General features: G+C 40.5%; 1 protein-coding gene across 1 annotated transcript in view; it reads left to right on the forward strand.

Annotated features, from left to right (window-relative positions):
- LOC132865959 (receptor tyrosine-protein kinase erbB-4-like) overlaps positions 1 to 18,834 on the forward strand; it is a 115,686-nt gene that overhangs the window by 81,260 nt on the left and 15,592 nt on the right. The window contains exons 9-14 of the mRNA XM_060898466.1: positions 1,178 to 1,304; positions 1,728 to 1,801; positions 4,051 to 4,141; positions 4,270 to 4,469; positions 5,426 to 5,558; positions 17,228 to 17,321. Of these exons, the coding sequence (XP_060754449.1) occupies positions 1,178 to 1,304; positions 1,728 to 1,801; positions 4,051 to 4,141; positions 4,270 to 4,469; positions 5,426 to 5,558; positions 17,228 to 17,321 (719 nt within the window). The remainder of the gene's footprint in view (positions 1 to 1,177; positions 1,305 to 1,727; positions 1,802 to 4,050; positions 4,142 to 4,269; positions 4,470 to 5,425; positions 5,559 to 17,227; positions 17,322 to 18,834) is intronic.

An 18,834-nucleotide genomic window follows, 5' to 3' on the forward strand; every position in this document is an offset into this window, starting at 1 on the left:
TTCTTTAAAGTAGCCAGCGTTTACCTTGATGACACTTTGCACACTATTGGCATTCTCTTAACCAGCTTCATGAGATAGTCACCAGGAATGCTTTTCAATTAACAAGTGTCCCTCATCAAAAGGTAATTAGTGAAATTTCTGTGAAATTAAATAGTAAATAATAATAAAATTATAGTAAATAGCCCTCTTCCACAAATGTAGTAATCCATATTATGTCAAGAACCACTTAGCTAAGTAAAGAGAAATGGCATCCATCATTTTAATCTTTATTTCTTAAAAAATAAAGAAAACACACTGAATTAGAAGGTGTGTCCAAACTTTTGACTGGTACTCTGGAGGAAGCCATGGCTAGAGAAACAGCTTTGGGACTAAAAGGTTGCCGGTTCAATTCCCTGGACCAGTAGGAATGGCTGAAGTGCCCCTGAGTAAGGCACCTAATCCCCAACTGCTCCCCAGGCTGCTCTGGGTATGTTGTATGTTGCTCTGGATAAGAGTGTCTGCTAAATGCCTGTAATGTAATCTTTCATGTATTCTATGTCTAATGATTGGTAATTCACTGCAAATACAATGCATTTGGTTATGGTACGTCAAAATTAAAGCCAAATAATACAAAATAATCAAATAGTAATTTGAAGTATATGGGGCAACTTTAAATGATGAGATATTACGTCAAAATAATGAGATAATAACTTTATAAATGAGAGTACATCAATGTGAGCTATTAAATCAAAACCATGTGGTAATAACTCAAAATGACGGGTTAGTAAGTCAACATAATGAAATATTATGCCAAAAATAATGATATTAAGTCATAATTACAAGCTATTAAGCCAAAATAAGACAATATTACACTGAGGACTTGAAAATATTCATTGAATTTACGTAATTAAAATGCATACGTCAGGTTTATAATTTGAGGTAAATAAACTGAGGTTCTTTTAAATTGACATTTTTTCATATAATGCATAATTTATAATAATTCACAGTAATTAGAAGCTTGTTTAAAATCAATTTAGTATAAGCAAAGAAATTGCATTTTGATGAAAAACGTAATATTTTTGCAGTAAAATGAGTAGTTAATTAGTTAAGCAGTGTCATTAGCTTGAGCCTAGAGCTGTTTTCAGTCAGACATTTATCAGAGTTTGAGTGTTTGTTGGTGTGTGTGTTGATATTTGAGTGTGTGATGGTATCGGGACGGGCAGTTTACACACAGCCCAGACTGTCGACTCCAGCAACATCGACAAGTTCATCAACTGCACCAAAATCAATGGCAACCTGATTTTCCTCGTCACTGGGATTAAAGGGTGAGAAATTTCTCTCTCTCTCTTTCTCTCTCTCTCTGAAACTTACAAGACTGGCAACATAATCTATGATTTTTATTTATTTATTTTTTCTTCGTGAAGTAATCCATCTCCGAGCCTGATTTCCCCAGAGTGTGTTCAATTTTCTGCAACAGAATTTACTTGAACTTTTGAGCTTTGCTTTTCACATACTAATTTTTCTTGAGTCTCTGTGCTGGTATTACAGATTTTTTTTTTGCTTATTTGACAGTTTCTTACAAGCTGTAATTCAGAAAGATTGTCAGAACTCATTTAATGTTTTCTTCAAGCTGCCTTGTTGCTCTGAGACATCATTAGTCCATCCTTCACTCCCTGAGCTTTTTTTCCCCTCAACGTCTCAGGAGCTCTCTTATGCTTTCTAACACCATCCTACCTTCTCTCTACCAGAGACATGTACCACGGTATCAGAGCTTTGGATCCTGAGAGACTCAGCGTGTTCCTCACAGTTAAAGAGATCACAGGTGAGGAGCAGCGTTCAGTTATACACCACTTTACAGACTATTTAGTGCACAACAGCAGAACCATTTGTGAACGCTGACTGTTAATGTTTATTGGTTACTAGTGTATAGGTTAGTGATGATGAGATATGACAAGCAAAATGTTCAGGATGTTCTGAGCAAATAACCCTTTAAAAAAGTCACCAAAAAATAAAATGGAGATAAAGTGAATATATGAACCATTAAGATGATTTGAGCAAAATTATTAAAGCATATAATAGAAACTATGGAATAAAATATATTATAAAATGAAATGATGTAAACCAAAATAAAATGTAAAATATAATTTACTATGGCGGAACAGTGGTGTAGTGGTTAGCGCTGTCGCCTCACAGCAAGAAGTTTCTGGGTTCGAGCCCAGCGGCCGGCGAGGGCCTTTCTGTGTGGAGTTTGCATGTTCTCCTTGTGTCCGCGTGGGTTTCCTCCGGGTGCTCCGGTTTCCCCCACAGTCCAAAGACATGCAGGTTAGGTTAACTGGTGACTCTAAATTGACCGTGAGTGTGAATGGTTGTCTGTGTCTATGTGTCAGCCCTGTGATGACCTGGCGACTTGTCCAGGGTGTACCCCGCTTTTTGCCCGTAGTCAGCTGGGATAGGCTCCAGCTTGCCTGCGACCCTGTGGGACAGGATGAAGCGGCTAGAGATAATGAGAATGAGATAATTTACTACATATCCAATGCTTAATAAAATATTACCAAATGTACAATTTACAATAAATATAAATGTAAAAATAAATGTAAAATCTAATTCAATCAACAATACAAATAAAAAAAAGTCAAAATGTAATGAAAATCATCATTTAAATAGCAAATCTCAATTTCACACAGTATAATAACATAAAAACAGCACATAAAGTGAATATATGATTATGATTAGATAATACTGGCAATAATAATAAAATATAATCAAAATATTTAAAAAAATCTTCTAAATGGTAAATTATGTACATACAGACTTTTTTTTTCTAAAGTATCTGTATTTTAATTATTTTTGTCTGTAATTTTAACTTTTTAAACTGGTATCTTTACATTATTGCTTATTATTAATCTGAATTTTTGGAAATAAATAATGTAGGCGTAACAGTGTATTTATCAGTTTGTTAGAATTTAATTGTACTATTATATCTCCTGCTCCATCTTTCATCATATTAAACTTGTGCCTCAGACTGTGTTGTGTAGCTAATGGGGTGAAACTTTCTTGTAATGAAAACTGCAGCAAAAAGAAAAAGTAATGGCGCCTCTCACACAAAACGCACATTATTGAAACACGTGATGGTTATTGCATGCCTTCTAGTCAATAATAAAACCCTGTCACTCACTCACTCACACACAAACACACACACACACACACACAGATATATATATATATATATATATATATATATATATATATATATATATATATATATATATATATATGTGTGTGTGTGTGTACACTACCGTTCAAAAGTTTGGGGTCACTTTGAAATTTCCTTATTTCTGAAAGAAAAGCACTGTTCTTTTCAATGAAGATCACTTTAAACTAATCAGAAATGCACTCTATACATTGCTAATGTGGTAAATGACTATTCTAGCTGCAAATGTCTGGTTTTTGGTGTAATATCTCCATAGGTGTATAGAGGCCCATTTCCAGCAACTCTCACTCCAGTGTTCTAATGGTACAATGTGTTTGCTCATTGCCTCAGAAGGCTAATGGATGATTAGAAAACCCTTGTACAATCATGTTAGCACAGCTGAAAACAGTTTAGCTCTTTAGAGAAGCTATAAAACTGACCTTCCTTTGAGCAGATTGAGTTTCTGGAGCATCACATTTGTGGGGTCGATTAAATGCTCAAAATGGCCAGAAAAACGTCTCGACTATATTTTCTATTCATTTTACAACTTATGGTGGTAAATAAAAGTGTGACTTTTCATGGAAAATACAAAATTGTCTGGGTGACCCCAAACACTTTTGAACGGTAGTGTGTGTGTATATATATATATATATATATATATATATATATATATATATATATATATATATATATATATATATATTTTTTTTTTTTTACATTTATCAGCATTTCTCATTCTGTTCACTTATCAGTGTGTATTTTTGTGCAATCACAGAAAAAGCAGACTGTATGTGGAAGAAATGTCATTGTTAAATGTTAATGTCAGCAGCATGGTTTAGTGTAAAATTCATCTCAGAGTGAAAATGATGATGAATTTTTAGGTTTCTTGAACATCCAGTCATGGCCGGAGAACATGACAGACTTCAGCGTGTTCTCCAACTTGAGCATCATTGGAGGAAGAACGCTTTATAGGTGAGAGTGAAAGAATGCGCACATAGAATTAGGTGCATTGCATTGATCGGGACTGATTTACAGACTAACTGTAGAATACAATTATTTGTGTTGTTATTGTTAGTGTCAATGCTGGTTTTCTCTCTCAGTGGTGTCTCTCTGCTGATCCTGAAGCAGCGCTGGATCACATCCCTGAGCTTCCAGTCTCTCCAGGAGATCAGTGCTGGGAACGTATACATCAGCAACAACAGTCAGTTGTGTTTCTATCACACGCTGAACTGGACGAGGCTTTTTCGCTCCAGCAGTCAGAGATCACTACTGAACAACAACAAGGAGATGCAACAGTGCAGTGAGTGGATACTCCATCCAACACAAGGCAGAGAATACAGTAAAAATAGATGAGGATAACACACATGAATTCTTTCATGAGGCTAAGCTGGATGTGTCGGGTTTGATGGCAGTAGCGTCCTAATGGCTCTGTGTTAAGGAGAATTGATTGTGCTCGTTAGCCGCCTCACTCATTAGCTGCTTATCCATACAGACCAGTGAAGTGGACTGAGCTTCATTTGTATCACGCCGGATAGAATTTATGTGCGTGTCTGTTTATGTCTAAGGACACTCACGAATCACTTCAAAATGTATATTTTTGGTGATGGTGATCTCCACAGGCAAGCTTTATCTTTTATGGAGTTTTGTGTACATCATTAAACATGAATAAAAAATATGTTAATAGTTGCCATAGTATAAGAGGAATAAAGTGCTTCAGGTAACAGTAACTCTGCTACGTCACACCAGCCTGTTGTTGATTATTTTCCTATAACAGTATAGGAAAATATGACACCGTCAGTATGACATCGTTGTGTCAAACTCTGGCATATCAGACGGTGCCGCTTACACTAAGCGCGTTTCATCACTGCAGGGAATACACATCCTTTCCTTTAGAGTCCTTTACAGCTTTCCATCACTTTCTGTGACATTTAGCACTGTGCGTCGTCATGGAAACCCACATTCATCCTCTCCCAAAGAAAAGTTTTTGTGCTGACGTGACTTCCTGAATTTGTTTCTACTCTGGGTAGACAGGTTCCCCATGCTTCTCCAGCAGCAGGTGAGATTGACAGATGTCTCAAGAGGAGCTCCAGAATATCCCTGTCTGTTGCATCTACAACCTCCACAACTCCAATGATCCTCATCTTTGCAGTCACATGATCATCCAGATCCCTATCCACAAATGATCATAAGATCCTGGTGAACAAGCTGAGCACAATGCTAACAATAACATTATTACATGTGTGGTGTGTTTTACAGTTACAGAGCAGCATGTGTGTGAAAAGCTGTGTTCAGAAGCAGGATGTTGGGGTCCCGGTCCTGACCAGTGTGTGTCCTGTAGGTACTACAGTCGTGGGAGGACATGTGTAAAGTCCTGCAACCTCTACCACGGGTCAGTGCTTTTACTTTACATGAAGTGAAACCTACTGTATATAGCAGGGGTTCTCAACCTTTTCTGCTTTGAGGCCCACCTATTCATACTTATAATGAGTCAGGGCCCATTAAAAAGGATCCCCAATTATTTTGGCTCATCTATTCTCATAGAACCTAATAATCTATTTTAAGGTGTATTAATGGGATGCAACATCACTCCCTGTCACAGAAGGGAGCCCAGGAATTAAATAAGTGCAATAGAAACAAACTGTGTTTAATTGTTGGTATTGTATTTAAAACTGTATGGATGTGCCAGAAGCCAATGTAAAACCATGCATGCGGGTCATTTTCAGTCAGAAGGTATTAATGATCCAAAAGTGGAGTCTGGTCCATTAACACGAGAACTTACTGCCACGTTTGTGTACAGCAAACAAGCAAATTATTAAAACCAAGAAGTACACTCAAAAGAAGTGGATATGGAAACCAATGAATGGTATAGATCCTTACATGCTAACAAAGAAGGATTTTTCCTAAGAGTTGGAAAATTATCTATCCACTGAGTTCCCTGACATCTCACACTACCTGGTGCTGCAGACATTGTTCTACACGGACACACAGATGAAAACCTGGAAGAGCATGGAGGTGAGGGCGGCACGGTGGTGTAGTGGTTAGCGCTGTCGCCTCACAGCAAGAAGGTCCTGGGTTTGAGCCCCGGGGCCGGCGAGGGCCTTTCTGTGTGGAGTTTGCATGTTCTCCCCGTGTCCGCGTGGGTTTCCTCCGGGTGCTCCGGTTTAACCTGCAAAGACATGCAGGTTAGGTTAACTGGTGACTCTAAATTGACCGTAGGTGTGAATGTGAGTGTGAATGGTTGTCTGTGTCTATGTGTCAGCCCTGTGATGACCTGGCGACTTGTCCAGGGTGTACCCTGCCTTTCGCCCGTAGTCAGCTGGGATAGGCTCCAGCTTGCCTGCGACCCTGTAGAAGGATAAAGCGGCTAGAGATAATGAGATGAGCATGGAGGCGTACAAGTTTTTATATGTGTCTGGATTAAAGATCTGGGGATCAGGAAACTACAAGATAGATGGCGGTAGACTGATCTAAATGCAGGAACAGTTTTATTAGCAGGTGTGATATTTAAGTCAAGTTTAATTTTATAGCGCTTGTAACAATAGACATTCTGCATTCTAACAATAGACAACAGCTTTACAGAGAATTAAAGACTTTAAATATGAGCTAATTTTATCCCAATTTATCCCCAATGAGCAAGCCTGTGGTGACGGTGGCGAGGAAAAACTCCCTCAGACGATATGAGGAAGAAACCTCAAGAGGGATCAGACTCAAAAGGGAACCCATCCTCATTCTGGGTGATGACAGATAACGTGATTATAAATAACTCACTTCTATAACTGTGTCCTATGCAGTCACAAAGTATAACTGTGTAACCAGGAAATTCATTATAGTTTTAACATCAAGTCTGTTTTTTTGAAGTTATAAACTGTTCACTGATGGAAACTTGAGTGCAAAACTGTTCATGACAACTGCAGTCTTAAAGTTAGCAAGTCAGCTGTAGTCCTCAGACATAAATGTATTACTGTAACATCTTCCAAGTGTTTTTTTTTTTTACAAAAGCAAAACCCAAAGCAGAGTATTTCAACAGCATTATAAACATGACTAGAAACAAATGTGACCGTGATAATGATGATTCTTTGCAAAGCCTCTGTGAAAACAGCTTCTGTGTCTCTGTGTGCTGATTTGCGCTCAAATCAGTACCAGGCATTTCCTATAACGACTGGGTCCCAAGCGCGCGCACAATGCTCTCCGTGAGCACGCGCGGCCACTCGAGCTGCACCGGACTCAAGCACACAAAGGTGCGACAGTCAAGTGTTCACCTGCTGTGTGACCACAACTTTTAGCTCTTGTGTATATTGCCACCAAAATGCCTCATTTTCATTGATAACCCATCGTAAAGCATCGCGAGCTGTAATGTGACCGTAGCTTGATGCGATGTCGGATGCAACCCAGAAATTGTACCCTACTACGAGTAAAAATGATTTCCGGTGCCCCTTGAGAGTGACAGCCAGTTACAGCAGCTCCTCTCTTACTTTTCATTCTTTACTTTTTTTTTTTACCTTTTTTAATGTTCTTTTTAAGTTTTTCACAGTTTACTTAGTTTCTTTTAACTACTATTTATTTTACTACATGAACTATGTTTGGAACACTTGTGTTTTTTCTGCTTGTTTGTGGACTTCTGTTCGCGCTTACGTCGGGAAAGCTGGCTCACAGCCATGGGGCTATTGTTTACACCAGGGAACAGCTACTAGCACTCAGTAACACTGCTGTGATCCCCAGAGGTGGAAAAACCCGGGTGCAGAAAGTAAAAACCCTGCCACATTTTTGCTCCAGCCAATTCAATGAACCAGCTGATCCTAATTACCACATCCCCTAAGCCAGGTTATTGATGAGCTAATTGGTGAAATCACCTGTGTTGAGAGCACAGGCAGAAGGAAAACCTAAGCAGGACTTTTACTTTGTCAATCCAGTTTTTCCACCTCTGGTGATCCCCAAGGAGATTCTGGATATACCATGGGAAGTAAAGAGATGGAGAAGGGGAAAATGTGCCAGTGCTGAGCATCGTGCCGAGAAGAGATGCTACAAACCCATCCTTCCATCCATTATCATGGGGAATGTAAGATCTCTTCCCAATAAAATGGATGAGTTAGCGGTGCTGACTCGGCACCAGTGGGAATACCGGCAGTGTAGTCTGATGCTGTTTACAGAGACATGGCTAACTGAGCTAACTGAACTAACTTCGGATGCTAACATCGCGCTTGATGGCTTTCAAATTTGGTGTGCAGACAGGACAAAGGAGAGCAGTACGAGGAAAGGAGGGGGACTGGCTGTGTTTATCAACGATAGATGGTGTAACCCGGGACACATCACTATTAAAGAGAAAATCTGCAGTAAGGATATTGAACTGTTAGCATGAGGCCGTATTATTTACCAAGGGAATTCTCGCATGTTATCGCGATAACTGCTTACATTCCCCCCCTCTGCTGACGCGAACGTGGCATGTGACGTCATCCACTCAGTCACAAGCGGACTGCAGGTACAGCATCCACAGGCTCTCATCCTGTTCTCTGGGGATTTTAACTATGCTTCACTGTCCTCCACGCTCCCTAACTTCAAACAGTACGTAACATGCAGCACAAGAGACAATAAGACACTGGATCTTTTTTATACCAACACCAAGGAAGCATATTGTACATCACCTCTCCCCCCTGAGCAAATCTGATCACAACTTGGTGCATCTACTGCCAGTCTACAGATCTATTGTTCACAGACATCCAGTCAATACACAACAGGTGAAAAGCTGGACTAATTAGGCTTATGAGGCTTTGAAGGACTGCTTTGGCACTACAGACTGAGATGTTCTTCGGGAGCCCCATGAGGACATAGACAGCCTCACGAGCTGCATCACGGACGACATAAACTTCTGCGTGGAGAAGACTATGCCCACTAAAACAGTATGGTGCTTCTCAAACAACAAACCCTGGGTCACTCCTGAGCTGAAGGCTCTCCTGAATGAGAAGAAGAGAGTATTCAGATCAGGAAACAGAGAGGAATTGAGGATGGTACAGAAGGAGCTGAAAAGAAAGATCAGGGAAGGCAAAGACTGCTACAGGAGGAGGATGGAGGACCAGCTGCAGCAGAGCAACATGAGTGGAATCTGGAGGGGCCTTAAAACCATCTCAGGGCTTAAGGAATCCAATAGGCAGCTTGGAGGTGAGTTGCAATGGGCAAACGACCTGAACAACTTCTTTAACAGATTTGATCAGGCACCAGCCCTCCCCCCAGATCAGCCCACTGTTACTGCTACTGTCTCTTCCTGGTCATTGTCACCCAGCCCACAGACCTCCTTCTCACCCTCTCAGCACCCCTCAACCATCACACCTCCAGCTCAGTGCTTCACACCTCCATGCATAACACCAAGCACTCAGCTGTGCTCTTCTTTGTCCTTTGACAGAGGACAAGTCAAGAGGGTACTGGGTAAGATGAAGGTGAGAAAGGCTGCAGGTCCTGATGGCATCAACCCTGGGCTCCTGAGGCATTGTGCTGACCAGCTGTGCAGAATAGTGCGGATATTTTCAACTTTCCTGGAACAGGAAAGAGTGCCAGTCCTTTGAAAGATGTTGTGTGTAGTTCCGATACCAAAAACTGCACACCCCACTGATTTAAATGGATATAGACCAGTAACGCTGACCTCTCACCTGATGAGGGCTCTAGAAAGACTTGTTCTGGCACATCTCCACACACTGGTGGGGCCAGCTATGGGTCCCCTGCAGTTTGCCTACCAGCCAGGCATCGGGGTGGAAGATGCAGTCATCTACCTGCTTCATAGATCTCTCATCTTGAAAAGGCAGGAAGCACTGTTAGAAGCATGTTCTTTGATCTATCCAGTGCCTTCAATACCATCCAGCCGACTCTTCTGAGGAGTAAGATGGAGGGTGCAGGGGTGGACCATCATCTTACCTCGTGGACTATGGACTATCTCACAAACAGACCACAGTATGTGAGACTGAAGGACTGTGTGTCAGACACCATTCTTTGCAGCACAGGGGCTCCACAGGGGACAGTCCTGAGCCCATTTCTGTTCACACTTTACACTGCAGACTTTAGATACAATACAACTACCTGTCATCTACAGAAGTTCTCTGATGACTCTGCTATTGTGGGCTATATCCTAGATGGCGATGATGGCGAGTACAGAAAACTGAAAATTGCCCCTGTCCCAACTTTTTTGAGATGTGTTGCTGTCATGAAACTTCAAATGAGCCAATATTTGGCATGAAATTTCAAAATGTCTCACTTTCGACATTTGATATGTTGTCTATGTTCTATTGTGAATACAATATCAGTTTTTGAGATTTGTAAATTATTGCATTCCATTTTTATTTACAATTTGTACTTTGTCCCAACTTTTTTGGAATCGGGGTTGTACAAACCTGTTAATTTATGCAAACTTGTTAATTTTTTTTATCTCTAAATTTGTAGTATATTTCTTTTATATATATATATATATATATATATATATATATATATATATATATATATATATATATATATATATATATATATATATATATATATATATATATCCTTTTTGGATACTTAGTGCTTTTGCACTACTCCTTCACTGCCTTATCTTTTTCTCTTTATATATTTTGCTGTTGTAACAATGTAAATTTCCCCTTGTGGGATAATAAAAGGCTGTCTTATCTTATCTTATTCCACTTGAAAAAAAATTCACAGCCCACTAGATGGCGCTTTGCAGCCCACTAATGGGCTGCAGCCCAGTGGTTCAGAAACACTGATGACCAGTCCCCCCAGGATTCCGCGGGCCTTTTTTGTGATTGTTGTGGGCTAAAATGTCTGATGTTGTGGGGGGCGTTCCAAAAACTTGCGATGAAAGTTGCGGGGTTTTTTTAGGTTTTTGTTGCGATTACATTGCAGGAGGAAGAGTTGTGAGAAATTGTTGCGATTTTCTCTTTTTGTGATTAAAATTGAGTGATTGTTAAATATTAAGTTATTACTGGAAAAACTATTGATTAAAAAAAAACAAAGACACTGAGAAATGGTCCTATAAACAACTTTACCAATATAAAAGATTACCAGGACTACAAAAATGCAGAAAAATAGGCTTTACTTATCCTGTTGGTTCAAAAATTAAAGTGCATAGAACCTCACAGCACAACATAAAGTTACCTTATAATATAAATGCCTCAGCTTTCATGTAAGAAAAAAAACTATTAATACTAGTACTGTGTGCAGGCAGTCTCTCCTGAAGACTAAATTAAACAATAATTATAAACTAATAAAATAAATGGCTCAGGCTTCATAGAAGAAAAAAAAAACAATTTGAACAGAATCTCACAGTATGATGCTGAAGCTGCCTAAACAATGGAAAATAAAATACCATTTTGGCAAAAATGTTGGCATCCATTAATTTCTTGTATTAAGTAAAAAAAAAAATGTAAAGTGCACACAGTCCTTAACTGTAAACATAGCACACTTTCAGTAACAGAATTTAAGCCTATATAAACACTGACTCGCACAGCACATGCTGGTTCTCTTGAATGTATACACGGAAGTAAGGCGGAAGGTAGTTTGTCGACGTCACCTCAAGACGACGCCAACGATTGGTCAAATTTGCGGGAAAGTTGCAGTGATTGGATATAATTGCAACACCGCCCTGAATTCGCAGGGATTGGTTGAATTTGCGTTGAAGTTGCAAATCGCAATATCGCGAAATCCTGGAGGGTCTGATATATAGTGACAAAATCAGCTGTGTTTTATTCCTCTGATACTGCAGTGACTAACCATTGTAGCTTTTTACTAATTAAAAAATGACATGCTGTACTTTTATTTGATCATAGTAACATAGTTTGTGAAACAAGTTTCTGTTGACTTGCATTACAGCATCTACAAAAAATCGTTCCCTCACCTTCACCACTCTAAAGCCTAGGTCACAACCGGCCATACGTGCTCCTACAGCTGGTCTACGTGCAAAAAACGCAAGAAATGCACGGAGGGCGCGTGTGTGACATGCTGATTTTCGAGCCGTAGACTGGCCGCAGACCGGCCACAGAGGTTCTTTGGCATGTCAAACTCACTCTACGGGTGCTTAAGTTTTTTTCAGGTTGCAAGACAAACTTATGGCCAACGTGCATCTTTCTCCACGAACAAAAAAAAAAACACAGCGATTTGGGAAACGCCAAAAATCGCACGGCCAAAAAATCGTACAGTTTAAGCCTAGGTCACAACCGGACGTATGATTTTTTGGCTGTGCGATTTTTGGCATTTCCCAAATCGCTGCGTTTTTTTTTTGTTCGTGGAGAACGTAGTTGTGGTGACCATGAAGGAGTAAGATCACCGCGCACCCAACGTACAACCTGGAAGTCGAACGTGCGTACCACGCACGAAATCTGAGGCTGCTCGGATGTACGGCTGTCACTTAATTCATACAGCCAACACACGTAAGTTGTAAGACCAACGTCCTTCAAATGTGCAATAATCGTATTGACTGTGCGTTCCATGCAGGCTTCGTATGAAGGTTGCAAGAACTGTGCACGGTCTGTACGTTGTGCGTACCAACGACGTTCGTTTGTCGCACAGCGGCGATTGGAGAGGGGTATATATACAACCCCGATTCCAAAAAAGTTGGGACAAAGTACAAATTGTAAATAAAAACGGAATGCAATAATTTACAAATCTCAAAAACTGATATTGTATTCACAATAGAACATAGACAACATATCAATTGTCTAAAGTGAGACATTTTGAAATCTCATGCCAAATATTGGCTCATTTGAAATTTCATGACAGCAACACATCTCAAAAAAGTTGGGACAGGGGCAATAAGAGGCTGGAAAAGTTAAAGGTACAAAAAAGGAACAGCTGGAAGACCAAATTGCAACTCATTAGGTCAATTGGCAATAGGTCATTAACATGACTGGGTATAAAAAGAGCATCTTGGAGTGGCAGTGGCTCTCAGAAGTAAAGATGGGAAGAGGCTCACCAATCCCCCTAATTCTGCGCCGACAAATAATGGAGCAATATCAGAAAGGAGTCCGACAGTGCAAAATTGCAAAGAGTTTGAACATATCATCATCTACAGTGCATAATATCAAAAGATTCAGAGAATCTGGAAGAATCTCTGTGCGTAAGGGTCAAGGCCGGAAAACCATACTGGGTGCCCGTGATCTTCGGGCCCTTAGACGGCACTGCATCACATACAGGCATGCTTCTGTATTGGAAATCACAAAATGGGCTCAGGAATATTTCCAGAGAACATTATCTGTGAACACAATTCACCGTGCCGTCCGCTGTTGCCAGCTAAAACTCTATAGTTCAAAGAAGAAGCCGTATCTAAACACGATCCAGAAGCGCAGACGTCTTCTCTGGGCAAAAGCTCATTTAAAATGGACTGTGGCAAAGTGGAAAACTGTTCTGTGGTCAGACGAATCAAAATTTGAAGTTCTTTATGGAAATCAGGGACACCGTGTCATTCGGACTAAAGAGGAGAAGGACGACCCAAGTTGTTATCAGCGCTCAGTTCAGAAGCCTGCATCTCTGATGGTATGGGGTTGCATTAGTGCGTGTGGCATGGGCAGCTTACACATCTGGAAAGACACCATCAATGCTGAAAGGTATATCCAGGTTCTAGAGCAACATATGCTCCCATCCAGATGACGTCTCTTTCAGGGAAGACCTTGCATTTTCCAACATGACAATGCCAAACCACATACTGCATCAATTACAGCATCATGGCTGCATAGAAGAAGGGTCCGGGTACTGAACTGGCCAGCCTGCAGTCCAGATCTTTCACCCGCAGAAAACATTTGGCACATCATAAAATGGAAGATACGACAAAAAAGACCTAAGACAGTTGAGCAACTAGAATCCTACATTAGACAAGAATGGGTTAACATTCCTATCCCTAAACTTGAGCAACTTGTCTCCTCAGTCCCCAGACGTTTACAGACTGTTGTAAAGAGAAAAGGGGATGTCTCACAGTGGTAAACATGGCCTTGTCCCAACTTTTTTGAGATGTGTTGTTGTCATGAAATTTAAAATCACCTAATTTTTCTCTTTAAATGATACATTTTCTCAGTTTAAACATTTGATATGTCATCTATGTTCTATTCTGAATAAAATATGGAATTTTGAAGCTTCCACATCATTGCATTCCATTTTTATTTACAATTTGTACTTTGTCCCAACTTTTTTGGAATCGGGGTTGTATTTCGGCATATAATACTTTGGTTTCTCACTGTGAAAATGGCAATCCCTCTGCAAAGACTTCGTCTCCTACATTTTCAATTCCAACTTCGTGAAGCTGAGGAACACCACAAAGCTATACTACTCTATCTAATTCGTGAGAAACAGCACAAACAGGGGCCAAGACCAAGGCGATGGTGGGTACGTCCTTGGATACAGAGAAGGCGGATGTTAGGGCAGTATAACACCCTTTTCCAGGAGTTGGAGAGAGAAAGCCAGGGTGACTACATGTCATACATTCGCATGGACCCAAACACCTTTGCGGAATTGCTGCTACGCATCACACCACGCATAACCAAGGGGCCAAGGTGTGTATTTGTGAAATATTGAGGAAATATTGAGATTTCTCTGGGGGTAAAGAAAATGTTTGCATTATACATATATTAATTAAAATCCAATAATGGTCACTATTAAAGCATACATATATAATATTTCAGGTACTTAAAATTTCTTTTTGTTGGGTATATTTACAGAAGCAGACGACCATTGGAGCCTGGGATGAAATTGGTGATCACTTTGTGTTTCCTAGCGACGGGTAGCAGCTACAGATCTTTAGCCTTCAACTTCCGTGTCGCCCACAACACCATCAGCCTGTTCATTCCCAAAGTGTGCTCAGCCATATTTGATGAATACCACGAGGAGCTGTTTGAAGTCCCCTCAACACCTGACCAATGGCATGATGTAGCGCAGAAATTTTGGAAACGGTGGAACTTTCCCCATACTTGTGGTGCTATAGACGAGAAACATATAGCTATAAAGAAACCAAACAAGAGTGCTTTGCTGTTCTATAACTATAAAGGATTTTTCTCTATTATATTGCTTGGTGTGGTGGATGCTGAATACAAGTTCGTCTGGGCCACTGTTGGGGGCAATGGCTCTGCATCAGATTGCGGCATCGTCAATGCTTCCCAGCTGTACCTGGCACTTGTGGGGGATTCACTTAGCTTCCCCCGTCCTGAGGCACTCCCAGGAGATGACTGTGACCTTCCGTACTTTCTTGTGGGCGACGACGCATTCCCCCTACGTACCTGGATGATGAAGCCATACAGCAACAGGGGTATGACGCATGCAGAGAGAGTCTTCAACTACCGACTCTCATGGGCAAGGCAGGTGGTCGAAAATGCCTTTGGCATTCTCGCACATTGCTGGCGTTGCCTGCTCACCACATTGCAGATCGGTCCTGGCAAGGCCGCCAAGGTCGTCAATGCCATGCTTGCGCTGCACAACCTCCTCAGGATGCGCCGACCAGCTCTCCAGGCAAATGAGGTGGATCAGGACGATGATGATTGGACCGTGGTACCAGTTAATGCGACAGAGAAAAACACAGCTTGAGCATGTCAACAATGTTATGGTTTTTTTTAACCTGTTTAAATGAAGAAACCACCATAGAAATGCCTGTGGAACTTGTTTCTATAGAAACGATAATGTATTTGAACGAGTGGATTAATATAAACCTGTGAATTCTTCCAAATCAGAATTGAGAGTAATAAAAAAAAAATTAGGACATTATTTATAAGCATGGCATATGGATTTAACCGTAATGCTAATTGTTCTCTTATCAAACAGAGAAAAAATACAATTAATACGTGAAACACAATCCGTCACACAACTGAGCGTGAAATTACAGCCTGACAAAAAGGAGAAATTGACATTTCGTTCCGGCAGGATTATTGAAAGAATGCCGTCATTGGGTCGGAACATTCCTTCTGGTTTATTCATTAAAACAAAAGATATTCCCCCACTGTGTCGCCTGTGAATGTGGCTGCGCTGTGATACGGTTGTTCATTTAGCTCGTGACAATATGCATGGTCTGCTGCGGAGCGTCTGATGAATAGAGATGACTTTGATAAGTTTACTTTATCATTTTCTAACTCCTTTGCTTTATTTCACCTCCAGAGGTAAGGAATCTTGTTAATATTTTTTTCCATGATTGTAAAGTCAATACAAATTACTTTAATGTTGTTTAAATACTATGTAATTTTACTTAGAAAGCAGCATTTTTGCCTTCAGTCCCTTGAAATATCAAATATTTACTTATTTTTGCATTAGTTGGTGAATCAATTTAACATCTCATTCTTGAAAATATTCTACAAGTCAACACAAATTTGCATCATCCGAATTTCCTGAATTCACATTTTTATGTACATGCTAATTTTATGCTAAACACCTCAACCACCATGTTACTCATTTAAGAAAACATGGTTTCTTAGATCCAGTGTTTAAAATGCTGAAAAAATAAAGTTTAAGAATAACAACGTATAAACAGCACCACAATTGTCGAATTACCTTGCTAATAAATTCTATTTTTCTCCACCTCTACACACTACACCCAAAGCTTACCTTGTATGATTTCTGGTTAAACTTTTCCAGAGCAGCATTTCTTTCTTTCTATATTTCATTTCATTGCCACAGCCTTTCTCTTTAGTTGTTTACCCGTGTCCTTGCTAAGAAAATTGACAGCTGTCATTTAACGTTGAAAAGCTGAAAAATATCCCGTGTATCCCATGCCAGTCTTTTGGGCTACAGTGGAGTGGATGGCTGTTTGTCCTGTTTTCCCCCTCCCAGTGGAAGGAAAGTGAATTATTCATGGTTCGTCTCACAGCCCTGGAGCTCTGGACACTCTGAGCTCTGGGTTTTGAGGAGCTGAAACAATAAGAACTCAAGGGTCATAGTTTAAATCTGCTGACGATTGTGGAAACCTGAATTGCTATTTATTCCAGTCAAGGCTATGACACAAGGGTGTTCTTTCATAACAGAGATTTTGATGGTTTTGCCCATACTCTGTGTGTGTGTGTGTGTGTGTGTGTGTGTGTGTGTGTGTGTGTGTGTGTGTGTGTGTGTGTGTTACAGAGAATTTCGGGAGTTCATCAATGGATCAGTATGTGTGGCGTGTGACAGCCAGTGTGAGAAATCTGGAGATAAAACATTGACCTGTCACGGACCAGTAAGTATCTTGATTCTTCTTTCTTTCTTCATTTATTTATGCTGTAACATACATGATGACAGGTACTAGCATGTTTGACAGATGTTTTCTCTCTCCTTCATCTCTGTACCACTACCATCTCCTTCTCTCTTTCTCTCTCTCTCTCTCTCTCTCGGAGTGCATGGAGGGCGTGAGTGGGCAGAGCATGGCGAGTGTGTGCGAGCTGTGGCCTTTGAAGATTGTCCTTCCTCGGTAGATTGTCCAGGGGTGTGAGGGAAGGCTGCTTCTTATCTGGAATATTATATTCTCTCGTATATATTATCAGCCAAAGTAAACTGGTCTAAAAGTGAGCCTTTGTTGCTTGGTCAGAGGTCAGAGGGAATATCAAATCTCCCAGATGGGTTGCAAAGTAAAATAAATGGTTTTAAATGTTTGTGTGTGTTTTATGGGAATAACACAGTTGTGCAAAAAACAACTGGGAAGGAGTAATTGAAAATGCCAAGGTTTGGCTTCAGAACGTTCTGGGTTTGAGCCCAGTGGTCAACGGGGGTCTTTCTGTGTGGAGTTTGCATGTTCTCCCCATGTCTATGTGGGTTTCCTCTGGGTGCTCCGGTTACCCCCACAGTCCAAAGACATTCAGGTTTGGTTAATTGGTGGCTCTAAATTGACCGTAGGTGTGAATGTGAATGGTTGTTTGTCTCTATGTGTCAGCTCTGTGATGATCTGGTGACTTGTCCAGGGTGTACCCTGCCTCTTGCCCATAGTCAGCTGGGATAGGCTCCAGCTTGCCTGCAACCCTGCACAGGATAAGTGGTTACGGATAATGGATGGATGGAAGATTTGGCTTGAAAGAAAGAAATGGCTACACCCAAAAATGTCATACAGAGGACGTGCACTTATGATTAACAACATGGTAGCTTCATTGTTTTGGCTTCGATTAGCCTGTGTGGACCCCCACCAGACTTACTGAGCAAAATGCAATCTTTCCCTCTTAATTTTTTGGATGATTTACATTAGGTCCCACAATCAGTTTTGCTTTTGCCTAAGGATGAAGGTGGGCCCAGCCTCATATGCAAAGTAGGACTGCAGCCTTTTGAATGCAGTTTGTAAAGAGTTTCTTGACTTAATCTTCAGATATTTCCTGTGGGTCTGTAATCTGAAAAATTCAAAAAACTTTTATAGGACTGGGGCTAGATAAGTCCCTTTTCCTAAAGATGCTACTTGAAATAGACACCTCGGCCTTGCCATCTTTGGTCAATCTTTTTAGAATTTGTGACATTTGTAAGTTACAAAGGGAAAGACCAGTAACCTGCTTATGTTAATTTCTGCAAGAGTCTCTGGTCTGTGGAGTGCATTTGGACATCACTCTTGTGGTTTTCCTGTATTTAAGAGACTTCTTCAACTGATTAAAAAAAATGCCCTTGATCTAGCCAGACCAGATTTTTTAAAGGTAAAGAAGATAGCAGGCTGTTTAGGGATAAGGTCAACTCAGACAACTGCTGCTTCCCCAATCAATGAAATTAAGCTAGTTGAA

The sequence above is a fragment of the Neoarius graeffei genome, chromosome 18 (genome assembly GCF_027579695.1).
Source record: "Neoarius graeffei isolate fNeoGra1 chromosome 18, fNeoGra1.pri, whole genome shotgun sequence".
NCBI classification, from domain to species: domain Eukaryota; kingdom Metazoa; phylum Chordata; class Actinopteri; order Siluriformes; family Ariidae; genus Neoarius; species Neoarius graeffei.